This window comes from Nomascus leucogenys, chromosome 19 (genome assembly GCF_006542625.1).
Source record: "Nomascus leucogenys isolate Asia chromosome 19, Asia_NLE_v1, whole genome shotgun sequence".
Taxonomy (NCBI): Eukaryota; Metazoa; Chordata; class Mammalia; order Primates; family Hylobatidae; genus Nomascus; species Nomascus leucogenys.
Genome location: NC_044399.1, coordinates 72,381,046 through 72,407,824, shown reverse-complemented (window position 1 = coordinate 72,407,824; position 26,779 = coordinate 72,381,046). Strand labels below are relative to the sequence as shown.

General features: G+C 42.6%; 2 protein-coding genes across 8 annotated transcripts; one reads left to right on the top strand and one right to left on the bottom strand.

The window, feature by feature from the left end:
* Positions 1-1,896: 1,896 nt before the first annotated feature.
* Positions 1,897-14,222, bottom strand: DERL2 (derlin 2). 4 transcript variants are annotated; one of them, XM_003274569.4, is made up of 7 exons: positions 14,074-14,222; positions 13,136-13,201; positions 10,412-10,485; positions 8,889-8,982; positions 7,978-8,173; positions 7,645-7,735; positions 1,897-2,397 (listed from the first exon to the last, which is right to left on the bottom strand). In XM_003274569.4, exons 1-7 carry the CDS (start codon positions 14,164-14,166, stop codon positions 2,292-2,294), a joined length of 720 nt encoding a protein of 239 aa, XP_003274617.2. In that variant the 5' UTR covers positions 14,167-14,222; the 3' UTR covers positions 1,897-2,291. The 4 variants fall into 4 exon arrangements, with proteins under 4 accessions (XP_003274617.2, XP_012356999.2, XP_030655248.1 ...); XM_012501545.2 differs by having other exon boundaries at positions 13,136-13,198; positions 14,074-14,205; XM_030799388.1 differs by lacking the exon at positions 13,136-13,201 and having other exon boundaries at positions 14,074-14,205.
* A 153-nt stretch (positions 14,223-14,375) lies between these two features.
* On the top strand, positions 14,376-18,808 carry MIS12 (MIS12 kinetochore complex component). 4 transcript variants are annotated; one of them, XM_003274572.4, is made up of 3 exons: positions 14,864-15,063; positions 16,211-16,606; positions 16,840-18,808. In XM_003274572.4, exon 3 carries the CDS (start codon positions 16,880-16,882, stop codon positions 17,495-17,497), a length of 618 nt encoding a protein of 205 aa, XP_003274620.1. In that variant the 5' UTR covers positions 14,864-15,063; positions 16,211-16,606; positions 16,840-16,879; the 3' UTR covers positions 17,498-18,808. The 4 variants fall into 4 exon arrangements, with proteins under 4 accessions (XP_003274618.1, XP_003274620.1, XP_030655246.1 ...); XM_030799386.1 differs by lacking the exon at positions 14,864-15,063 and adding an exon at positions 15,401-15,532; XM_003274570.3 differs by lacking the exons at positions 14,864-15,063; positions 16,211-16,606 and adding an exon at positions 14,376-14,686.
* The last annotated feature ends 7,971 nt before the right edge of the window (positions 18,809-26,779 follow it).

Genomic DNA, 26,779 nt, shown 5'->3' with positions numbered 1-26,779 from the left:
GGAAAGGAAGGACTTTTCCTTATGTCCATTCAAGCACAGGTATCCTGCCAAGCAACACAGGGCTAGGAATGGTGGTTGTAGGGCTGGCCAAACTGATGAGGTGATTGAAATTACCACTGCTCAGGACACAGTGTAGTCGCACAGCAGGGCATCCTGCCACTGGGAATTTGCACCCTATAAAATAGAAGAAACCAAAAACCCTGTAACTGCCTGCCTTGAGGCTGTACATTCAAAATGTATTTCCTGTTTTACCCAGTCATTAATGTATACAGATATTCCCTACTTAAATGAACAGTGAGTGAACAGATTTTAGGATTAGCATTTTACCACAAAAATGCCATTCATTGCATAACTCCAACTCAGGGAGAACAAATAAAACTAGAGAAACTCATTTCTAGCCCAAAAACAATTTAAAAAAACAAAAAACAAAACTCCAACAAATGTCACTGATAAAGCGTTCTTGAGCAAAAACAAGATAGGATAAAACTTAAGAATCCCATAAGGATTATGCTAAGATTGGCTTTTAAACTTTAAAAACCTTTTTTAAACTGCTTAAAGAAAAAGCAGTCCCATAGACCCAGGTTCCATAAAATTGCAACAATCATATTCAAAGTTATTAGCAACATGTAAAATACTTAAATACCATTAGTTATGCAATTCCTTTTAAAGACATTAAAACACTTTTCACTTCAAAAACAATCTGAAAATTCCTATTTAGGATGTCCATTATGTTTAAGCCTATGTCTGTCTTTCTGAGGACAATCGCACATTCTGGAAAGCTACCCCTTAACAAAGGTTGAATGAACTACTACTAGTGCCTACACACTGTTAATGAAAGCTGTCTGGAATCATCTCTTTCCTAGGGGTGCTCTTGACTTTTCCAGGTTCTCTGAGTTACTGAAACAGTGTGAATGCAAACCTGCTGAGACTCAGGGAAGACAAGATTTAGGGGAGGTATTTATTGAACCACAGCACTAAGTGTCTACTTTCTGTGGACCCTGTCTAATTTCTACCTGATTGGGAAGGTAATCCAGGTACTTGGCTCTGAAAAGGTTCTTGAATTTTCATGAAGCAAACGACTAATGTTAACTAGCCGAAGACCCTGGAAGAACATATGCCTAGCTAACTGGTATCTGTTCATCTGGCTCCAAAGTCAACATTCTAACTTGGTTTCCAAATCTAATGAAAATCTGAGACCCTGTCTCTATTTTTTTTTTAATTAAAAAAACAAAAAACAAAACAAAAAAGGCAAAAAAAAAAAAAAAAAAAAAAAAAGGCTAGGCATGGTGGCTCATGCCTGTCATCCTAGCACTTTGGGAGGCTGAGGTGGGAGGATTGCTTGGGTCCAGGAGTTCAAGACCAGCCTGGGCAACACAGTGAGACCCCATCTCTATTTAAAAAAAATTTTTTTTTAATTAAAACTTTTTTAAAAATAAAAGAAAAAAAGTCTAATGAAAATCTTCCTAGTTTTCCAAAAATGTGGCCCTTACCAATCTTTCCCTGGATACTTCTTAATGGAGAAATGTAAGTAAAGCAAATAAGATGCCACATTAGCTTACAGCTGACTTTCCTATAGCTGAATTCCTACTGCTACAAGAACCATCCTCCCTCCTTTTTTTTCATGTTGTCTGACAAAGTTTGGCAAAACCCAGATGGAAAACAACATATCCAGATGACAGAAATAAATCATCTTCCTGCTGAATCTTGCATTCTGAGTTAGTAAGATGTACACAACCACAGCATGACAGCCACGTATTTCCAATCCTGAAACGAAATCCAGTTAAAAGTTGTGAAGACACAGGAAGAACAGCTGTGTAAACTGTTCTGAGCTCAGATCTACACAGAAGGGCTACGATACATTATCAGAATTTAAAAGATCACACACAAAAGCTTTAATACAGTGAGAGAAAAATGGAATTCAGTTTTATTTTGTCCTCTCTGAAACTTCCATTTACACCATGGCCTCATCTATCAAGAAGAGGAAGAAAAGGCTCTGCCTTATACCATAAAAATCAAGTACTCATGTACTTGTTAGAGGTGGCAGGATATTTGTTTCTCCAGTTTTTTGGCTCCAAGAAATTACACTTTCAGTACCAATGTAGTGAGGAACCACTGGCAAACTGTTGGAAATGTCTTCTGGATTAGTCAGTGTACCATTTCATAAAGTGCTTCTGGAGTTAAAATCTGCCAAGCTGTCAAAAGTGTCCACACTTTTGCAACAAAGGATAAAAGAATCCCAGTGAGTATCACTGAGTCCTTCCCAGCTGGGTCTCATTATTGGCACTGCTGCTTTAACCTCCGAGGCGCTGGCCCTCACCCCAGGCGAAGCCTCCTGGCCGTTCTTCAGGTAGTGGATTGTAATTTGGATCCTCATCTGGTGTATCAAAAATAGCTTTCCTAAAAGACAGGCAACAAATATAATTTGGTCCCAGAGTCATCTCAGGTCCAAAGTACTACCAGGTCAGTTCAGGCCCCACAGGGTTTCCACCAATAGGTAAGCATTACACCTGCCTGCCAATTAAACAGTTAACATCTTGTAAGAGCATCTATAATTATTAACATTTACATTAGCTTTTATCTTTCACTGATTTTTACTACAAAAGCAATCCAAATCATATTAATTATAGAGAAGGAGGAAATAGAGATGAGCAAAATATCCTAAATTCCCAGAGGTTAACTATTGTCAATGTTTTAGTTATTCTTTGGGAACTTTTACATTATGTCATTGTACAAAAGTTAGATCACACTACATCTGTTTTGTAACCTTTCACATATTTATCATTAATGTTTCCTCATAACCAAGGTATCACCCAAGTGTGCATCAACAGGTGAATGAACAAAATATGTTACATACATATAATAGAATTTTTTTTTTTTTTTTTGAGATGGGAGTCTCACTCTGTCGCCCAGGCTGGAGTGCCATGGTGTGATCTCGGCTCACTGCAACCTCCGCCTCCCGGGTTCACGCCATTCTCCTGCCTCAGCCTCCCGAGCAGCTGGGATTACAGGCGCCCGCCACCACGCCTGGCTAATTTTTGTATTTTTAGGAGGGACGGGTTTTCATCATGTTGGCCAGACTGGTCTCGAACTCCTGAACTCAGGTGATCTGCCCGCCTCGGCTTCCCAAAATGCTGGGATTATAGGCACGAGCCACTGCGCCTAGTCAACATGGTGAAACCCCGTCTCCACCAAAAATACAAAAATTAGCCTGGCGTGGTGGCGCATGCCTGTAATCCCAGCTACTACTCAGGCGGCTGAGGCAGAAGAATCACTTGAACCTGGGAGGCACAGGTTACAGTGAGCTGAGACTGCTCCATTGCACTCCAGCCTGGGTGACAGAGCAAGACTGTCTCAAAAAAAAAAGGAAGGAAATTCAGGCACATGGTACAACATGGATGAACCCTGAGGACTTTACGCTAAATGAAATAAGAAATAAGCCAGACAAAAAAGGACAAATATTGTATGATCCCACTTAGGTACACAGAGTAGTCAAATTCAAAGAAGGAAAACAGAATGGTGGTGGCTGGGGTGGGGAGTTGTTTAATGAGTACAGAGTTGCAGTTCTGCAGGATGAAGAGAGTTCTATGGATGGTGGTGATGGCAGCAAAACAGTATGAATATACTTAATGCCACTGAACATTTAAAATGAGTTAAGATGGTGAATTTTATGTTAGGTATTATTTTACCACAAAAGTTTTAAAAAATTAACAAGGTATCCCAAGAAAAATTACTGAACATAGGAGGGGATAGTAAATGTCCAAAAGACTCCCTAAGTACTATGATACAGTAATTCAAAACCTCACTAAAGAAGGAACCATTAAAGCAGCATCCTCAATTTGCGTTTATATTTCTACTTGTAATCCCCCACAGTTGATAAAATTAGAAATGTATCTGAAAACTTCAAATTTATACTGGAGTCAGAAAAAAGTATACTTCAAAATGAGTTTTTAAAATTCTTACAAATTAACAATAAAAACAAACATACCAACAGAAAAAAATGGGCAAAGGGCTGAATAGGCAATTCAAAAAGGAAATCCATGTGGTCAAGAAACGTGAGAATGTTTGCTCTCACAATAATCAAAGGAAAGTATATTAGAAACTGAGATCCCAGCAGGCGTGGTGGCTCATGCCTGTAATCCCAGCACTTTGGGAGGCTGAGGAGGGTGGATCACCTGAGGTCAGGAGTTCAAGACCAGCCTGACCAACATGGCAAAACCCCATCTCTACTAAAAATACAAAATTAGCCGGGTGTCGTGGCGCATGCCTATGATCCCAGCTACTTGGGAGGCTGACGCAGGAGAATCGCTTGAACCCAGGAGGTGGAGGTTGCAGTGAGCCGAGACTGAGCCACTGCACTCAAGCCTGCGTGACAGAACAAGAATCTGTTTCAAAAAAACAGCAATGACAACAAAAACAAAACTGAGATCCCTTCTACTGCCCAAACATTAGCAGGATGGGGGTCGGGGCACAGCCTGGTATAGGGAGTCAAGAGCCCCATCAGACCATGCACACATGGAGGTGGCCTGACGAGATGTTAGCCCGAGTAGGATGGGGAGGCATCCCTGTAAGAGGGCAGCCTGGTCTGGGGAATCTGAGAGTGAGTGAGATGGGCAAGGCATCCATATGGGAGAGGTGGAGACTATCCCGAAAGACTGGTTACATATGAGGGGTAATTAGGTAGGTAAAACATTAATCATAATAAGAATCAGGTTAGGACAGATGGAAAGGGCATATGGAAAGGAGTGGTACATTCATACAACCAAATAATACTCAGCAATAAAAAGGAACAAATTACCAATAAATACAAGAACATAGATGAGTCTCAAAAACATTATGTTGAATGAAAGAAGCCTTATACCAAAGAGTACATGCATACTGTACGACTCCACTCATGAAGTTGTAGAACATGAAAAACTAATCTACAGAGGAACAAAATCAGAATAGCAATTGCTTCTTGTGGGACAGGTGCAACGATTGACAGGGAAGGACATCAGGGAACTTTTTGATTGATGGTAGTTTTCTGTCTTGATAGATACACAGATGTGTGCATTTATAAAAACTCAGTTGACACACTCAAGATCTGTGTATTTTGTTGCACATAAATACTAAACTCTAGTTACTGATATGCATACTCAAGTATACAAGGAATTAAGTATACATATAATGGCACATACATTTTGGATTGGAAAACGAGATGCAGAGATAGGTGTGCAATAAGAATAGGGAACTATTAATTACAGAATCTATGTGGTGGCTACATGAAGCTCACTCCAATTTTTTTCTGATTTCCTATAAGTTTGTAAATTTTCATAATAAAATACTGGAGGAAACAAATAGGAAAAAAGCTAGAAGGAACCATGAGGTAGTACTAGAAATGGGAGTATAGTATAAACCCATGTTTTTAAAAATACGTAGCTCTAAAAACATACATGTGTATACATTATCATACATACATACATATAATTCCATTGCTCTGTTCACTGAGAGGATCTGGGAATAGCAACACTCCAATAGCAATGAGCACATCTAGCACCCAGATCTTGGCTTCTAAATACCATTCTCCACTTTAAAGGAACCAGGGCTCCTTGAAGAAACAGCTGATTCTAGGACTGGATCAAGGAGAGCACAGGATGAGCCTGGTATATCTTGTGCCAGAAAACAATTGCAAAAAAAAAAAAAAAAAAAAAAATGTGGGGTGTAGTGGCTCACACCTGTAATCTCAGTGCTTTGGGAGGCCAAGAGACAAGAGGATCACCTGAGGACTGGAATTCGAGACTAGCCTGGGCAACATAGAGAGACCTCGTCTCCACAAAAAAAATATTTAAGAAAGAAAATAAGCAGAGCTTGGTGGGGTGCACCTGTAGTCCCAACTACTCAGGAGGCTGAGGTGGGAGGATCACTTGAGTCCAGGGACTTGAGTTAACAGTGTGTTATGATCATACCACTGCACTCCAGCCTGGGCAATGGAGTGAGACCTGTACTGCATATGTAATTTCCTGTAGGACTGAAATTGTTTCAAAACATTTTTAAATAATCATAAACAATGAGACATCATCCTACAACTATTCAACTAGGAAAGGGTAAATAAAATGCCTCCCTTGATGAGGATGTGAGGAAATGAACAGTTATAAATGCTAGTTGAAATGTAAACTTGAACATCCATTCTGGAAGGCGTTTGGCAACAAAATAGGAATTCTACTTCTAGGAATTATCTTTTGAAAATAATCATGGATGTGTGCAGAGATTTAGCTACAAGGACATTCACCACTCCAATTATAGAAGAGAAAACCAAGCACTAATGTCAATGTCCATCAATAAGGGATTAGTATAATTACACCATATCCATACCATGGAATATCACCTGCTATAATTTTATAACACTTTGGGATGGAAAAAACAATTATGACATACTAAGTTTACAAGGTTACAAAAATTGTTTTTTGAGACAGGGTGCCACTCTGTCCCCCAGCCCGAAGTGCAGTGGTGCGATCTCGGCTCACTGCAGCCTCAACCCTCTGGGCTCAAGCAATCCTTCCACCTCAACCTCTTGAGTTGCTGGGATTACAAGCATGTGCCACCATATGCAGCTGATTTTTGGATTTTTTGTAGAGATGGGGCTTTGCCATGTTGCCCAGGCTGGTGTCAAACTCGTGAGCTCAAGTGATCCATCTGCCTTCACCTCTCAAAGTGCTGGGATTACAGGAATGTGCTATGTTGTCCAGGCTGGAATGCAGTGGCCATGTTGAAGGCCTAGCCCAAGAATAGCAGTGGCTATTCACAGGCGCAATCATGGTGCACTACAGCCTTGCCTGGCTCAGCATTTTTTAAAAAGTACACAAAGACTGAAGAACACACATTGAAAAGTTAACAATGGTGGCCACTGCTATACCCAAGTGTTGGGATAGTGGACAATTTCACTTTCTTCTTTTTGCTTACTATTCTACAACAAATATTTTATAACAAAAACTCACGTTTTACTTCTCAATTGAGCCCTTTTTAATATGGCATCTCCCAAGGATACCAAATTCCAGAGTAGAAAGAGGTCTCATAAATCAAAGTTCTACTGCACTCCAGCCTAGGTGACAGAGCAAGACCCCATGTAAAAAAATAAAAAAGAAAGAAAGAAATCAAAGTTCTATCTCAGGAAACTGAAGTGCAAAAAAGAAAGGACTTGCTCTATGGCTGGTCAGTGGGACAGCTACACCTGGTTTCCAGTCCAAAGCTATTTCCACCCTGCTTCACTGCTTATCTCAACCACCTGCCTGGCAGGCCACAAAGTCCACCATCAGAAACTTTCATCAGTTTTGCCCATTTTGCTACCTTACTTTACTAAACATGGACAGCAGCTTTCATAAAACCAGCAGGCTCCTACCGGAATAGGAAGTTCTAGTGGTCATCTGGAACAATTACCAGGTTACTCCCAAGATATCTTGAGCCTGTTAACGTTGGTCTTGCCACAACCCTGGCACTGTCTGCTCCTACCCAGTCCAAGTGCTCTTCAACTGTAGCCAGAATGCTCAATCTGCAAATAGTTACTGACCTGAACTATGTGTACTAGGAGCTAGGGGAGCCAAAGAAAACACAGATCATGCCCCCGGTCCTGGTTTGCCTGTAAGAGTATGTAACCTGGTGTTAAATACTCACAAAATAGATGGTGTTTTCAGAATTCTTATTCCACCAGGCTGATTGGGAAATACATCTTCCAAGAAAAAATATATGTGTCCAACTGCAATACCTAGAGTCAAGCAGAAATAAAGGATGAGGGAGAGAATTAAAATTTAGATTGCAGGTAGACCTACCAACATAAATTGCCTATATTTAGGATGAATGTCAACATAATTACTAAAAATTAATGAACTAAGATTGTAGTATTTTACAATAGGTAATACATGAAGGCCAAACAGAATAAACATGAAAAATAGTAACAAAATACTTTCACAGGTAAAATAATTTTAAAAATAGTGAGAAGAGCCTTACCCAAAAGGTCCACAATGATTGAGTTCCCCAACAACAAGGAAAACCCCATGAGCACCCAGGGCAGAAAGGGGGCCTGGAAGTTGAGAAGGCCGAAGAAGTTCATGCGGACATAGGGGTTCCTTCGGCTCCACACGTAGACGAGCATTATTGTGAAGGCCTGGCCCAAGAAAACTAAGCTCACAAACAGACCAAAAAGCTAGCAGATGGCATTAAGGAAAATATCAACATTAAAAGTTTAATAGAGAAGACTGAGCAGGAGAACTAAAGATTGTATTCTAACAAACGTTTGAATTGGAAAAGTCAAGTTGTTACATCTTTAGAATAGAAGGAAAAACACCCAGAAAATAATTACCCAGAGCAATCAGGCACAAATCTGCTTAGGCTAAATTATCGAGATTTACAGCTACTTCAAACAAATATTCTGCTTTCGTGAAGTTCTTGCCTCTTTGGAAAATGTGTTAATTCTTCGGTCAATAATTATATTAAAGCTTGCCCACGATTAGCACCTTTACAGAGATGAATAAAGCTAGCTGGAACAAAACCATCTTGTCAGACCGTACCATATCTAAGTCTATTGTATAGGTGAAAATTCTTTTTCTGAAAAAATAATTTATTGGTTTTGATAGCCACCAAGTAAAGGTCTTACCAACTTAGTTTAAAAGTGAAGTACGCCAAGCAGTAATGATATAACTGAGTTGCTTAACAGTAACCCACCTGGGTTAAAAGTTCCTTTGACTTGCTCATCCTGTCCGACTGCTAGGCTTGGAAACTTGTCACAGAAAATGTGCTGTAAAATAAATGATAGTGCCCTGAAGCTAAGATCTAGAGAACTGTGGGAAACAGATGACAAGCTTTAGGAAGAGCCAGGGTGTTCTTCAACATTTTCCCGTGTTCCATTTGTTGAAGGATACGGTCATTAAGAATCCACCAAAAAGGAACATAAATACAAAGTCTGCTGTCCGACCTCGGAAAGAGCCTTCTTCTAGCATTCGACAGTAACGATATCTTAAGTTCCAAGTTAAGAAAATATTAAGCACACGAATATGAACAAAGTAAAAATTTAATGTTATCTTGTAAATACACTTGGATTCCATATTATTTGTAAGAAGTCAAGTCTTCATTTGTATAAGAATGCTTGAATGATAATGGGATTACTCTTTTACCTAGCATTTTAGAAAAGGTCAAGACCAGCATCATTTTTTACAAACTGTCCCTGGCTGGGAACTAATCCAGATGACACACAGACATGCTTTCAGTCCCCTATTCTTTATTTTTTTTTCTTTCGAGACGGAGTCTCACTCTGTTGCCCAGGCTGGAGTGCAATGGCGCAATCTTGGCTCACTACAAGCTCCGTCTCTCGGATTCAAGCGATTCTCCTGCCTCAGTCTCCTGAGTAGCTGGGATTAACAGTTGTGTGCCACCACGCCAGGCTATTTTTTGTATTTTTAGTAGAGAGTGGGTTTCACCACGTTGGCCAGGCTGGTCTCAAACTCCTGACCTCGTGATCCACCGCCTTGGCCTCCCCAAGTGCTGGGATTACAGGTGTGAGCCACCACACCTGGCCCTCCAGTCCCCTATTAAACCTTTAAAAATTTGTATTGTCTTTCCTGTGCTCAGCCACACCTTAATCTGCACCACCTTTGCTTTCCAACATCCTAACTTGGAAGAAATCCACAGCAAGAAGCCTTGTGTGCTAAACTACTTTTCCAGGCCTGGCAGGTTGAGCACCTCAGTCAATAAAGATGAATTATGAGGAGAAAAAACTTTATTGGAAACTCATCAGAATGATATCCTACATAGGATTTAAAATGGATTCCTGCCATCCTCAGGAAGCAATGCAGCTGCAGATGAGTTGAACTGTAACTCCCTCTTAATACAGAGGGCAGGGGTGGAGGAAGAATGCCCTGCTCCATGGCTCCAACTGCCATTGGATCAGAGCTGGGGTTTTCCTTTCAACAAACTGGAACTTGACAAGCCCAGCAGACACAACCACTGTCTTTCAGCCAGTAGTTCCAGCAACCAGGACCCAAGGAGATCTCAAGTTCCCACTCCTCATGAACCCACTCCAAAACTTATGCCCAAATTCTGCTAAATTATCATTGTATTCAGGTTGGTTTACTGCTTTGTACCTGTTGGTGTTACTGTGGAGGTATGCCTCAATTAAATCAATTCTCCCCTCCCTTGATCAGATTTGTAAGTAACAAAAAAGCAGAAGTGCTATCTTTTTATGGTTAAAACCTCCCATTTGAACAAACAGTGACCTACAAACATTTTCAAAACATTACTACCTAACCAACTACTTTATGTACCACTGACCCAGAAATTATAGCTAAGATGGTACCAAAAACAAATAACAGGATTAAAAGTTTCAACTTAATTTTTTACTTCCTAAGAAAACAAAGTTTTGATGCTGACCCCATTTAATAAAGGATACAGAAAAATCATGTTAAATAAAAAATTGAATCCGACTGGCCCAAAAAATAAGAAGTTGGTGATTAATCTCCATATCTGTTAAAAAAAAAAAAATCAAGAGAAAGATGTATTAAGTAAAATAAATTACCAGGAAACAGTTCCATATTAATACAAAAGAAACATCCTATGACTGCGATGGTTGAGAAGCCTTGGACAGAGTGATATTCTGTTCTGAAACAAAAACGGCGGCATATAATCTGATGTTAGATTTCTTTTGCTGTTTTAGTTCAAAGTCTGAAAGACATCATTGGGACTGTGACATTTGTAATACTAGGACAGAAAATTTTAAATTGTGATCGTCTTATGGAGAAAGTTTGGTGGAAAGACTAGGTTAATCTGCAGAACAGAAAACAGTGCTTTCATATGTAGTATCATCATAGAATAAATAGAACTGACACACCAGAGAAAAACTTCAGGGTCTAATATAAATTGCTGAGAAATGTTTACATTAGGCGGTCAGAAACATCTAAAAGAAAGGAAATTTTTTTTTTTTTTAATTAAAACTTAAAAAAAAAAAAAAAAAGAGAGACAGGTGCTCACTATGTTGCCCAGGCTGACTCAAACTCCTGGCCTTAAGGGATCATCCACCTCAACCTCCCAAACTGCTGGGATTACAGGCATGAGCCACTGCACCTGGCCAGAAGGGAAAATTCTAAGGCAAATACCCAAGTTCTAGTCTGAACAAATGGCCAACTCCCTGTAAGAACTAATGCTCTAATAATTAGAGTCTACTTGGGAGATACAAGAACACTCATTTCTTTTTTTTTTTTTTGAGACAGAGTCTCGCTGTCGCCCAGGCTGGAGTACAGTGGCGCAATCTCAGCTCATTGCAACTTCTGCCTCCCAGGTTCAAGCAATTCTCCTGCCTCAGCCTCCCAAGTAGCTGAGATTACAGGTGTGCACCACCACGCCAGGCTAATTTTTTTATTTTTAGTAGAGGCAGGGTTTCACCATGTTGGCCAGGCTGGTCTCAAACTCCTGACCTTGTGATCTGCCTGCCTCAGCTTCCCAAAGTGTTGGGATTACAGGCGTGAGCCACCGCACCCTGCCAAACACTCACTTTCTTGCTGGAAACCCTGATACACCCTTCCCTACCCAACCTCTCCACACCCACAGTAACCACTCACAACTGTAGAGTGCTTAACATTTTAAAATGTCTACTATCTCTTGTGATCCTGTGAGACAAGCAGGCTACCCCCAATTCACAGAAGACTAGTTATTCAGCTAAAAGTTGAACTTTTAAATGTCCTGACCAAGGACCTGCAGGAGTAGATGGAAACTCTGATGGCAAATCTAGAACTCCTAACTCCAAATGCACAGTGTCATCAAGAGTTTAACCCCAGGCAGAGTAAAGCCAAGCAAGCCATGTAGGAAGCAAGACGTACTTGGATGGAACTACAGCTACATGTGAGTATTGTGGGAACACAGTGACAAGAGATGACAGAACTGCTTTACAAATCACTAAATTCTTGAGAACTGCTATTAAAGTTGAAACAATTCAGTTCTACATATTAATTATCCAGATTTTAGAGTCCTCATCCTAGTGAGGAGACAAGCATACACTGACTGCAAAGTAAGTGAGAGATGCTCTAAAACAAAGGAGAATGAGTACATAAAGGTTACACAAAAGCTGCGTTTTGAAAGGCAACCTAGAGTTCAATGGATATAAAGTGAATGAAACATATTTGAGACAGACCGAACAGCATATGTAGAGGCACAATTATTGGCTTTTGGGTCTCTCCCCTACTCCAACTATGGTAACATCATCCTGGAACAGAAAAATCCATCTCTCTTTTAGCATTTTATTTTGAGACAGAGTTTCGCTCTTGTCTCCCAGGCTGGAGTGCAATGGTACAATCTCGGCTTACTGCAACCTCCGCCTCCCGGGTTCAAGTGATTCTCCTGCCTCAGCCTCCCCAGTAGCTAAGATTACAGGCATGTGTCATCACGCCTGGCTAATTTTTGTATTTTTAGTAACAGACGGGGCTTTACCATGTTAGCCAGCTGGTCTCGAACTCCTGACCTCAGGTGATCTGCCTGCCTCAGCCTCCCAAAGTGCTGGGATTACAGGCGTGAGCCACTGCGCCCAGCCTCTTTTGGCATTTTAATCACTGGAAAGGACCATCTCCCATTGTAATCTAATAAACCACCATATAGCTTTAGATGTTTGGAATTTTGTTAGTATGATCTGATCCCTGGAAGACAGATCACAATTTAAAAGCACTAACAGAATTGAGTTTCTGGACCACGGTGATAACACCAAGGTGGTAGGTGTGCCTAGGTGGTGAATGGACAAAACAAGGCTATCCCTGTGAGACAACCCCTAAGCAGCTAGCTGGTCAGTCTCCTCTCATACTACAACATTAAGTCTAAACCAGTGATACAGGAACTGGACACATCAAAACGATGCAGGGAACTTTAAAAATAAAACACAGATTTAATTCCTACCCTTGCAAATTCTAATTTGGTACTTGTTGAGGAGCTTGAGAATCTCTTCAGAGTTCCCTAAGGGATTCTCAAGTCCAACCAGGCTGCAGAATCACTGCTTTAAATCCTGACAAGACAACTTATAATCAAAGGTCCCCACTGGGTTCTTTTTTAGGATAGTGTATAACAGGATTTGCTACTAAACAGTAAGAAAAAGAAGAAACTGAAGCATTAATCACTATTGTGATGAACCACTTACTTGAAAGTGTTTAAAGATTAATTCAGGATTGAAGTACAACTGAAAAGGTGTGATCAATTCCAACTGCTGAAATAGAAAAAGAGCTTCTTAAAGCAAATCAACCAAGAAACAAAATTTCATCATTTACAACAAAGGATTAGTAGGTCTAGCAATTTCCAACTCTCGGTCACTTAGACTGATTTCCTTTAAGACTTTCTTCTTAGGCCAGAGGAAGAGGTTGGTAAAGAATTCTCTAGAATTGGTAGAATTCTTTATATCCTCAATACCTAACACAAAAAAGTTTGTTTTATGTTGCAATAGTTGAGGCTGACATGAAAAAATGAGGCAGACAGGTGGTGATATTTTAGACACAGGACAAATAAAAACAGCTGCTATGAATCTACCCACCACATGGGCACCACCTGAAACAGCTGTATGAAACAACAAAACTCACTTGAAATAACGGAGACTCGAGACCCTGCCACCGTTAGGGCTGGGTACCTCCAGCTAGCCCCTTATTATCCAGAGACCCTTTTTATTATAAGCCATTCCCCTCTCGACAGTTTCCAGCTTGCTTTCCCCATTCCTGTTTCTTCACTAAACGGACCTTCCTCTCACTAGTCACCATGGTACCACCTGGCCATTGGCAGAGCCCTCGGACACGTTTCTTGGGTGGGAGGCTCCCGCAACCCTAACCGGCCCTCATCTCTTAGAAACTTAGAAAGGTCCGGCCCTCATCTCTTAGAAACTGACCTGACCCCCCATGAAGCAGCACTCCCTTCTCAGGTCACTGGATAAGCATTCTTGGCGCCAACTCGAACCCCAGAGTAATCCCTGTACGCCTCCACCCATCCCCGGGACCAGCCCCTCTGGGCCTCCCCAAGGCCCAAACCCCAGTTTCCTGAAGACCCAGTCATATCCAGCCCAGATAATGAGAAGGTGGCACTGCAGCTGCTCACCACGGCAGCGGTGGTGAGGACGCAGGCAGTGGTGTAGGCGCGGCTGACCGGTGGGATCTGCAGGTACTCCAGCCGCAAACTCTGGTACGCCATCTTCCCCACCGTCGCCTGCCACCCCCCCGCCCACTTCCCCTTCCGCCAGCAGGCCCCGGCGGTGGGGCGGGCCCAAAGCCCCCCCGGCTTTAGTTTTCCCGCGGCTGCCCAATCAACGCCGAGCAACCGGCCAGCCGCCAATCCGTAGAGACCTAAGGAAGGCACATCCACCAATCACGAGTTGCGTCGCCACCGCCTCCCAGCGCCCCATCTCCCCATCCTCTCTTCTCCACCAGCCAACGTCCGGGAAAAACGAGTAAATACAGGTTCCTTCTGCCAATCCCCGCCGGCCACAGCTAACTTTCCCGCCCGGCCCCTTTCTGTCATAATTGAGGTGTCCCCAGCCAGCCAATCAGGAACGCGAGAGTATCCCGCGTTTGCTTTCGCTCGCTGAGGAGCGTATCAGTCGGAATTTTGGGGAGCCAACCGCGCCGTCTGTCCCTGGCAAGCCAGCGGCGGTTTAAAGGAGGTAGCGGGAAGCCTGTGTGTGCTCGAATTCGTCACCCTCATGGTCGCTCCGGTAAGTGCTGCGGGGCAGCATTTTCTCTGAGGAGCGGGAACGGGCGAGACTGGCTTAGGCTTCATCGCGAGGGAGCCCGGCGGCCTGTGGGTCGGCCTCACCGCGGGCTCAGACCTGAAGGTCCCAGGATGCAGCGCGGGCGCGGGGCCCGACGGAAGCCGGGAACCGACCGGAAGCAGTTCCTGCGCTGTGGCCTCTGGGTCGTGTCCAGCGCGATCGCGGGGTCTTAGACAGCTCAACTCGCCGAGATGGCCTGGGCACCTCTGCGCTGAAACGGCAAATTCTGATCAAGCCGCATTTATTCTGCCTTCAGGAACTCTTAAGTCTAGCAGAGAAGATGAGGCGGTAGAAGTTCATCAGTCAGTGCCCGAAGAGAGGTCCTAATGGGAATTCAAAGAAGGGAGTTAATCAAGGAAATATATTTTTTTGTTGATGTTTGAGATGGCGTCCACCTGTAATCCTAGCTACTTGGGAGGCTGAGCTAAGAGGATCACTTGAACTTAGGAGGCAGAGGTTGTAGCGAGCCGAGATCATACCACTGCACTCCAGCCTAGGCGAGAGAGTGAGACTGTGTCTCAAACAACAACAAAACAACAACAACAACAAGGAAATTAGCCAGGCATGGTGGCCTGCACCTGTTGTCCCGGTTACTTGGGAGGCTGAGGTGGGAGGATTGCTTGGGCCTGGGAGATTGAGGCTGCAGTGATCCGTGATCGTGCCACTGCATTCCAGCCTGGGCGACAGAGCGAGAAGATGTCTCAAAGAAAAAAAGAAAAACAGAAAGAAATCCTACCTTACATATACAGCCAAACAGTTATAACCACTCTGTATTTAGCCATTACAAACGTAAGTTTTTATTTTATTTTATTTTATTTTTTGAGACGGAGTCTCGCTCTGTTGCCCAGGCTGGGGTGCAGTGGCGTGATCTCGGCTCACTGCAACCTTCGCCTCTCGGGTTCTAGTGATTCTCCTGCCTCAGCCTCCCGAGTAGCTGGGATTACAAGTGCCCACCATCACACCTGGGTAATTTTTGTATTTCTAGTAGAGATAGGGTTTTGCCATGTTGGCCAGGCTGGTCTCGAACTCCTGACCTCAGGTGATCCGTCCATCTCAGCCTCCTAAAGTGCTGAGATTACAGGCATGAGCTATCGTGCTCACCCTACAAACATAAATTCTTAAGATTGGGTGCATCTTATCTTCCCATAAGATTTGACTGTACTGCTTATTGCAAATTATTTCATAAAGTGCATCCTAAATTCACCTGATAATTGAAGTAGCAGTTTGTTTTAGCTAATTGCCTTTATCTGAAGGAATAATAAAACTTCTCTTATTTCTATGACAACCATATCATTTCATCTCAGAAAAAGATGCCTAGGTTGAATTCCCACAATGACAAGGAGATAGGCGTTTTATTTTCCTAGATGTTTATATTTGAGAGGAATTACTCACAGACCCTTGAAAAAACATGTCAGGGTTATAAAGCTGACAAGGGACTTACTCATCTTCTAATTGGGTTTTTTTCAGATGGCTTGGCTGGAGGACAAGCAAATTGAGGACATTGGCAACGGAGTGATCAAAATGATAGATCATGAGGCCTAAAACGAATAAGGAAAGAAGAGAAGTGGGAGAAGCTGAGAACAGAAAGAGAGGGTGGAGGGGCTGTAAATCTTGAAGATTAGGGTGTAATATGAGTATATGAGTAAGAATTGGAAGAATTGTATAGGAGGCAGAAGTCAAAAAGTAGAAGCAGTTTGGAAGAGTAGTTACAAATATCAAGAGCCAGGTGGCTAAAAGATGGAGCTATAGGTCATGGAAGCTCAAGAAACTGAGTCTCCAGGGCATTGGTTAAGTCATCTGTCTAGACTTCAAAGTTGTCTAGGATGGTAATTCAGAAGACTGTGATCTGTGCCAAAGTCACAGGTAAGGGAAGTGAACAACGAGGAGGGGAAAAGGGAGGGTATAGGCTGATGGAAGGAGCCTCAGAGAGGCAAGAGTTTATATCCTGTTGTGGAAGTGGCATCAGGTATAAAGGAACACAAACTCCTTATTTTTTATTTATTTGCTTCTTTGTTTGCTATCTGTAATGTGATTTGTTACTTCCTGCAGAAGATTTTTTTTTTTCCAAATGAATTATTTCCTTTTTACATTTGCAGGTTTTTCACAACTGAAAATAACATAGCAAAATAAGCCAAGATGTCTGTGGATCCAATGACCTACGAGGCCCAGTTCTTTGGCTTCACGCCACAAACGTGCATGCTTCGGATCTACATTGCATTTCAAGACTACCTATTTGAAGTGATGCAGGCTGTTGAACAGGTTATTCTGAAGAAGCTGGATGGCATCCCAGACTGTGACATTAGCCCAGTGCAGATTCGCAAATGCACAGAGAAGTTTCTTTGCTTCATGAAAGGACATTTTGATAACCTTTTTAGCAAAATGGAGCAACTGTTTTTGCAGCTGATTTTACGTATTCCCTCAAACATCTTGCTTCCTGAAGATAAATGTAAGGAGACACCTTATAGTGAGGAAGATTTTCAGCATCTCCAGAAAGAAATTGAACAGTTACAGGAGAAGTACAAGACTGAATTATGTACTAAGCAGGCCCTTCTCGCAGAATTAGAAGAGCAAAAAATTGTTCAGGCCAAACTCAAACAGACATTGACTTTCTTTGATGAGCTTCAAAATGTTGGCAGAGATCATGGGACTAGTGATTTTAGGGAGAGTTTGGTGTCCCTGGTTCAGAACTCCAGAAAACTACAGAACATTAGAGACAATGTGGAAAAGGAATCGAAACGACTGAAAATATCTTAATTGCTCAGTCAAAAGGAGGAGCCTGTCAAAAAGTAGAATCATGAAGAATTTATACGAGTGACTGTTCAAACCAACCATACTTTTTGTTAGATTTGCTTTGTCAACTCTTGTATTCTGTGTCTTCCTCTTTTTTGGTCCACTTTCCTGAGGTATGAAGTGTACTACTTTGAACTAGGCTGAAGCATCTGTTCCTTAGAGTCTTCTAATAAGTGGGAAGGGATCAAACAAAGAAGCCATGGCCAGTTAAAGATATTTGCAGAGTTATACCTTGGTCATAAGTCCTTTGTGACCTTGATTATTTTGGCTTACTCTTTGGATGAGACCAGACAAGAAAAGGGTTAAACAGGTGGCTCCTTTAGTATTATTGTTTTTGAGACAAGGTCCCCTTCTGTCACCCAGGTTAGAGTAGAGTTCAGTGGCACAATCTTGGCTCACTGCAACCTCTGTGTGCTGGGCTCAAGTGATCCTTCTGCCTCAGCCTCCCAAGTAGCTGGGACCCCAGGTGGGTGTCACCATGCTTGGCTAATTTTTTTTTGCAGAAACGAGGCCTCACTATATTGCCCAGGCTAAGTGGCTCTTTTATTAACTAGTCATTACACTGCGGGACAGCCAACATAGAGTACTTGCTCTCGCCCTGTAAATTTTCTTACGTAAGGGAGTCAGTATGTAGTGGAAAGAAGCATGTAGCAAAAAAGACAACCTTGATCTTTAATAAAAAAGAAGTTGGTTATTTCCAAAATAAATCCCCTGACAAAAAACCTGGTGATGTTAAGCAATCGACTGTCTTAGAGTCCAGCAGGAGAAGACCTTAGACAAAAAAAGCAGAACCCACTGGAATAGAAAAGGAAGCATGTAGCATATACTCAGTAATGAAATTTAATTTTACTGACTGTTGGGTATCTATGCCAATTTCTTTTCATACTTCAGTTGGTTTTGGAATCTGCCTTATACCTAATATTTAATTATTTATTCACACTCATAAGCATCAAATATTTAATGCCCTCAGTGGGAAATTTGTGTTTAAACTCAATGGAATCTAATACTTCTTGATGTCATTCGTCCCTGTAAAATGTTAGGTCACCCAAGGAAAGGGGAGAAATAGCAATGGTTGTTCCTAAGGTATTGCTTGCCCTTCATGTCTTCCTCAAGAGCAGAACTTGGAGTTTCTCCTTTTTGTAGAGAAGAAGTAACTTAGGGTGTATTTGCAATGAAATATTCATAGATATTGAAAGCTTGTGTTTCCATGAAATATGTTATTATCAAGAAGTCCTTTTTCCAATTCTGTACATTAAATATATGTGTTTTAAAGGGTTTGGTTTTTTATTTTCTGCTGTCTGTAATGCCCTGGTATATTTCTTTCCAGTATGACTTTTTACTCAATTGAAAACGCTGTCCTTTTCACATTTATAGCTTATTCAAAATCTACTGTAGTGGGTCGAAGAGTGATCTCTCAAAAGATAGGTCCATGTCCTAATTCCTGGAACCTGTGAATGTTGCCTTATTCAGAAAAGGGGTTTTTACAGGTATAATTAAGGATATGGAGATAAGGAGATCATCCTGAATTATTTGGATGGACCCTAAATCCAGTGAAAAGTGTCCTTATAAAAGAAAGGCAGAGGGAGATTTCAGACAGAAAAGGAGGAGGTATTATGACCTCAAAGGCAGGTTGGGGCTGGGCATGGTGGCTCACACCTGTAATCCCAGCACTTTGGGAGGCCTAGGTGGGCAGATCACTTGAGGTCAGGAGTTCAAGACCAGCCTGGCCAGCATGGTGAAACCCTGTCTCTACCAAAAATATAAAAAATTAGCCAGGTGTGGTGGCACATGCCTGTAATCCTAGCTACTCGGGAGGCTGAGGCAGGAGAATCGCTTGAACCCGGGAGGTGGAGGTTGCAGTGAGCGGAGATCGTGCTACTGCACTCCAGCCTGGTGACAGAGCAAGACTCCATCTCAAAAAAAAAAGTTTGGAGTAATGCAGCCCCCACAGGCTGGAAGAGGCAAAGAAGAGATTCTCCCTTAGAGCCAACAGGTGGATTGCATTTCTGGCTTCCGGAACCGTGAGAGAATGTATGTTTTAAGTCATCAGTTTGTTACAGCAGTCACAGGAAACAATATACCCATTAGTAGGCATGTTAGTAAAATCAGAATATTGAGATGTTCATGAGGATATAAGCTGTCTATTAAGGAAACAACTGCTGAGGCCTTGTCATTATTACATGCAGTAATATGGTACATCTTATTACAGTTAAGTATGGTCATGACCTGGATAGAAGGGTGAAATCCAGTGTTTGAACTCAGGGGTCCATTTCGTGTTGTGTACGTGCTTAATAATTGCTGGACATTACTGTCGCTGTTTGTTACGGTGGTGTCTCTGCAGAAATAATGTAGTTGACCCTATTGTCCTCTAATAAGTAAATTCTCCCTTCAGAAATTTATGAATAAATCAGAATTATATTGGTTGGTTATATAGTTATATATATATTGGTTATATAGTTGGTTACCCATTCTCTGCTTCCCTGGAATGCAAGGTTGTTTTAACATGTGAAAATACATCAATAGAATAAATAGAACCACAATAGAATAAACGATAAAAATTGTCCCATCTCCCATCCAGCATCAATCTCACCCAATTTCTCACTTTTCCCCCCACCCCAATACTAGATCCCATTGTTCTGTAATACCAAACCTTCTCTGGTTTTATTTATTCTCTTCTGTCATGCCTATTCACCACTACATAATGAATGTAGATGCAAAAAAAAAAAAAAAATTTTCAACATGGCTGGGTGCAGTGGCTCACACCTGTAATGCCAGCACTTTGGGAGGCTGAGGCAGGCAGATTGCCTGAGCTCAGGAGTTCAAGACTAGCCTGGGCAACATGGTGAAACCCTATCTCTACTAAAATACAAAAATTAGCCGGGTGTGGTGGTGTGCTCCTGTAATCCCAGCTACTTGGGAGGCTGAGGAACGAGAATTGCTTGAACCTGGGAGGCGGAGGTTGCAGTGAGCCGAGATTGTGCCACTGTACTCCATCGTGGGTGATAAGAGGGAGACTCTCAAAAAGCAAAAAACAAAAATTAGCTGGGCATGCTGGCATGCACCTGCAATCCCAGCTACTCAGGAGGCTAAGGCACGAGAACCACTTGAACCTGGGAGGCAGAGGTTGCAATATGAGACAAGGTCCTGCCACTGCACTCTAGCCCAGAGAAGAGAATGAGACTCTGTCTAAAAAAAAAAAAAAAAACGCCAGGCATGGTGGCTCACACCTGTAATCCCAGCACTTTGGGAGACTTGATGTGGGAGGATTGTTTCAGCACGGGAATTCAAGACCAGCCTAGGCAACACAGTGAGACCCTATCTCTACAAACACTAGAAAAAATCAGCCAGGCATGGTGGTGCATGCCTGTAGTTCCAGAGACCTGGGAGGCTGAGGTGGGAGGATAGCTCAAGCCAGGGAAGTTGAGGCTGCAGTGAGCCATGATTATGAACACTGCACTCCAGCCTGGGTAAAGGAGTGAGGCCCTGTCTCAAAAAAAAAAAAAAAAAATTCCTCAACAAAATATAAGTAAATCAATCCAGTAGTATATAGAAAGGATTATACACGATGACCACGTAGGATTTATCCCAGGAATGTAAGATTGGTTTAACTGCTGAAAATGAATTAATGAAATACACCACCTCAATAGAATAAAGAACAAAAACCCTATGATCACCTCAATAGACACATAAAAACATTTGACAAAATTCAACACCCCTCCATGCCAAAAACACTCAACAAACTAGGAACAGAAAGGAATTTCCTCAACCTGACAAAGGACATCTATGAAAAACTCACAGCTAAACACACTTAATGGTGAAAGACTGAATATCAGGAAAGAAAGCAAAGGAGGTCCATTCTCAGCCTCCTATTCAGCATTTGCTGAAGATTCTACCCGGGACAGTTACCCAAGAAAAAGAAATAAAAGGAATCCAGATTGGAAAGAAAGATCGTATCTGCAGATGATATGATCTTGTATAAGACCATCCTGCTGTCATCTTAAACTATTAGAACTAATAGTTATAATTATTAGAACAAGTAAATGAGTTTCAGCAAGGATTCAGAATATAATGTCAATGTAAGAAAAGCTATTATTTTTCTTTTTTTGAGTTAAGGTCCCGCTCTGTTGCCCTGGCTGGAGTGCAGTGGCAAGATCTCAGCTCACTGCAGCCTCAACCACCCAGGCTTAAGCGATCCTCCCACTTCAGCTTCCAGAGTAGCTGAGACCACAAAGAGCTTGCCACCACACCCGACTAATTTTTTAAATTTTTAGTAGAGATGAGGTCTTGCTATGCTGCCCAGGCTGGTCTCAAACTCCTGGGCTCAAGTGATCCTCCTGCCTCAGTCTCCCAAAGTGCTGGGATTACAGGCACAAGCCACTGTACCCAGCCTCAATTATTTTTCTATGCACTAGCAATGAGCAAACAGGAAATGAAATTAAGAAAACAATTCCATTTTGAAGACATCGAAAATAAAATCTTTTGAAGAAATTTAACAGAAAATGTAGAAAACTCATTGTATTAGTCCGTTTTCATGATGCTAATAAAGACACAATTCCTATCAAAATTCTAATTGACTTCTTTGTAGAAATTGGAAAGCTGATCCTGAAATGTATATAGAAATTCAAAAGACCTAGATTAGCAAAAGCAATTTCGACAAAGAATAACAAAGTTGGAGAACTCATACTTTCCAATTTCAAAATTTGCTGCAAAGCTACAGCTATCAGGACTGTGTATTAATGGAATAAAGATAGACATATAGATAAATAGAAGTAAGAATCCAGGCCAGGCGAGGTAGCTCACGCCTGTAGTCCTGGCACTTTGAGAGTTCAAGGCAGGTGGATCACTTGAGGTCAGGAGTTCAAGACCAGCCTGGCCAACATAGCTAAACCCCGTCTCTACTAAAAAAAAAAAATAGAAAAATTAGCCAGACATGGTGGCGCGAACCTTTAATCCCAGCTACTTGGGAAGCTGAGGCAGGAGAATCACTTGAAGCTGGGAGGTAGAGGTTGCAGTGGGCCAAGATCATGCCACTGCCCTCCAACCTGGGGGACAGAGTGAGACTCCGTCTCAAAAAAAAAAAAAAAGAGAGAGAGAGAATCCAGAAATTAACCCTCACACACACACAAATATTTTTAAAAAACAACAAAAACCAGAAATTAACCCTCACATTTACAGTCAAATGATTTGGATAACGGTGCTGGGATAATTCAATGGGGAAAGAAGAGTCTTCTCAACAGACGGTGCTGGGATAACTGGACGCCCTCATACAAAAGAATGAAGTTGGATCCTACTGCACACCATGTACAAATATGAACTCAAAATGGATCAAAGACCTACATTTAAGAGCTAAAACTATAAAACTCTTAGAAGAAAACATGTATTCAGTTTAAATCTTCACAATCTTGGTGGGTCAGTAGTTTCTTAGCTATGCCACCAAAAACATAAGCAACAAAGTAAAAATAGATAAACTGGATATCATCAAAATTTAAAACTTTTGCGTTTCAAAGACACCATCACAAATGTGAAAAGACAACTCACAGAATGAGACAATAAATTGTAAATCATTTAATAATGGACTTGTATCTAAAATATATGAAGAACCCTTAAAGGTCAGGCGCGGTGGCTCACGCCTGTAATCCCAGCACTTTGGGAGACCGAGGTGGGCGGATTGCCTGAGTTCAGGGGTTCGAGACCAGCCTGGGCAACAAGGTGAAACTCCGTTTCTACTAAATACAAGAAATTAGTCAGGCGTGGCAGTGTGCACCTGTCATCCCACCTACTGGGGAGGCTGAGGCAGGAGAATTGCTTGAACCCAGGAGGTGGAGGTTGCAGTTTGTAGTGCCACTGCACTCCAGCCTGGGCGATAGAGTGAGACTCTGTCTCAAAAAACAAACAAACCATTTCTACAGAAAATACAAAAATTAGCTGGGCATGGTGGCGTTCACCTGTAGCTCCAGCTACTTAGGAGGCTGAGGTGGGAGAATTGTGTGAGCCCAGGAGGTGAAGGTGGCAGTGAGCCGAGATTGCGTCACTGCACTCCAGCCTGAGTGACAGAGCCAGACCCAGTCTCAAAAAAAAAACAAAAGAAACAAAAAATGTCCCAATATCAAATGTAATGGTTGCACAACTCTGAGTATACTAAAAGCCCTTGAATTGTACACTTTAAATGAATTATGAGTTATATGAATTATGTCTTAATATAGCTGGTAAAAATAAGAATACACACTCCAGAAACAATGCCTGGGTTCAAAATTTTGCTCCATTGCTGTGACCTTGGGCAAATCATTTCACCTATGCCTGTTTCCTCATCTGCCAAATGGGAAGAATAATAGAACCTACCTCATAGGGTTGTGAGAGTTCAATGAACTCATGCTATATAAAACACTAAGCCTGCCACATGGTAAGTTCCATCATTAACAAAGCGAGCTCCGTGAAGGCAAGCGTTGTGTCCAGAATTGGTGGGTTCTTGGTCTCACTGACTTCAAGAATGAAGCCGCGGACTCTCGCGTTGAGTGTTACAGCTCTTAACGTGGCGCGTCTGGAGTTGTTCATTCCTTCTGATGTTCGGATGTGTTCAGAGTTTCTTCCTTCTGGTCGATTTGTGGTCTCGCTGGCTCGGGAGTGAAGCTGCAGACGTTCGCGGTGAGTGTTACAGCTCATAAAAGCAGTGTGGACCCAAAGAATGAACAGTAGCAAGATTTGTTGCAAAGAGCGAAAGAACGAAGCTTCCACACTGTGGAAGGAGACCCCAGCGGGTTGCCACTGCTGGCTCGGGCAGCCTGCTTTTATTCTCTTATCTGGCCCCACCCACATCCTGCTGATTGGTAGAGCCCAGTGGTCTGTTTTGACAGGGCGCTGATCGGTGCGTTTACAATCCCTGAGCTAGCCACAAAGGGTCTCCACATCCCCACTAGATTAACTAGATACGGAGTGTGGACACAAAGGTTCTCCAAGGCCCCACCAGAGTAGCTAGATACAGAGTGTCAATTGGTGCATTCACAAACCCTGAGCTAGACACAGGGTGCTGATTGGTGTGTTTACAAACCTTGACCTAGATATAGAGTGCCGATTGGTGTATTTACAATCCCTGAGCTAGACATAAAGGTTCTCCAAGGCCCCACCAGACTCAGGATCCTAGCTGGCTTCACCCAATGGATCCCGCACCGGGGCTGCAGGTGGAGCTGCCTGCCAGTCTCGGCGCCATGCGCTCACAGTCCTCAGCCCTTGGGTGGTCGATGGGACTGGGTGCCGTGGAGCAGGGGGCGGCGCTCGTCAGGGAGGCTCGGGCTGCACAGGAGCCCACGGAGGCGGGAGAGTGAAATTGGGAGAAGTATGGGGAAGAGAGATGGGCTGATAGGAGAGAATATGGGGATATGGGAAGAAAATGAATTTGGGGGCTGGAGTGAGTTTAATACTGGAGACAGCAGTGATGGGGTGAATGTCAAGGAAGACTGGAGTACAATATTGAGACAATAATCAAGTATTTGGGGAACAACGCAATAAATACTGAAATAAGGGGATCAAATGGGGACTGGATATTTAGGAGAATATCGAAGCCGATATTAATATTGTAGAGGCAATAAGATCTAATAACAGTATAGTCATGGGAACCAGGTGTTGGAATTTGGGGTAGAAAATGGAGGCCCAGACCTGGCACAGTGGCTTACACCCATAATCCCAGCACTTTAGGAGGCTGAGGCAGGTGGATCACTTGAGGTCAGGAGTTCAAGACCAGCCTGGCCAACATGGTGAAACCCCATCTCTACTAAAAATACAAAAAAAATTAGCCAGATGTGGTGGCACATGCCTGTAATCCCAGCTACTCGAGAGGCTGAGGCAGGAGAATTGTTTGAACTCAGTAGGCAGAGGTTGCAGTGAGCCAAGATCAGGCCACTGCATTCCAGCCTGGGGCACAGAGTGAGTCTCAGTCTCAAAAAAAAAAAAAAAAAAAAAATTAGCTAGGTATGGTGGCACGCACCTGTAGTCCCAACTAGTTGGGAGGCTGAGGCATGAGAATGGCTTGAACCTGGGAGGCGGAGGTTGCAGTGAGCTGGCCACTGCACTCCAGCTTATACCACAGAAAGAGCCTCCGTCTCCAAAAAAAAAAAAAAAAAAAAAAAAAAAAAAAAAAAAAACAAAAAGAAAGAAAGAAAAGGAAAAGAAAATAAAGAAAATGGAGGCCCAGATTTGGTGGCACAAAAAGGGCCATGATATTGTGGAACAGTGAGGACCAGGGAACTTTGGTTTTGGGAAGAGGAGGAGGAGTCTACTGTCAGGAGATTGGCAGAGGAAAGGAAGCTGGGGGATCACATCCTGAGTATCACTGAGGGACTGTATGAGAGATAATAGGGGATGTGTGAAAGGGAAACAATGAGATCAAATGTTTGGAGAGCGCTAGGCTATGTGTTGGGAGTCCGTGAGTACTCACTACTAAGAGATAGCAGAAGATCAAATATCCAAGATTGAAAGCTGGAAACCAGTGAGGGATAAATATTGTGGTCCTTTGAAGACATAATTTTTTTTTTTTGGAGACGGAGTCTTGCTCAGTTGCCCAGGCTGGAGTGCAGTGGCGCGACCTCGGCTCACTGCAAGCTCCTACTCCCGGGTTCACGTCATTCTCCTGCCTCAGCCTCGCGAGTAGCTGGGACTACAGGCGCCCGCCACCACGCCCGGCTAATTTTTTTTTGTATTTTTAGTAGAGACGGGGTTTCACTGTGTTAGCCAGGATGGTCTCAATCTCCTGACCTCGTGTTCCACCCACCTCGGTCTCCCAAAGTGCTGGGATTACAGGCGTGAGCCACTGCGCCTGGCCTGGAGAGGTAATTTTGGGAAATAGTGCCACCGATTGCTGTGGGGGAATTGTTGTAGTAAAGCGTGATTGTAAAGCACAGGCTGACATTGGGGAACAGTGGATGTCATATCTGTGGCACTGAAACAAGTGTCCGGGGGCAAGATATCAAGGCACAGAGTGATATGGGATTATAGGAAGTCAGAACTGAGAAATGGCAAGGCCCTGATACTGGAAAACAGGGCGTTTGTTAAGACCCAGGGGGCAAATTCCAGAGCTTAGCTGGGGGCTGTACTCGGTCTTCATAATGGAGGCAAGTGGAAACTAAATACTGAGGGGCAGTAGGCAATGCCACAATGGGATAGTGGCTGATCTGCCATAAGGGATGGTAGACTCGGATACTGGCATGTTGTGAAGACCTGATATGGAGAAAGATGCCATTGAAGGGCCTTGTAGCT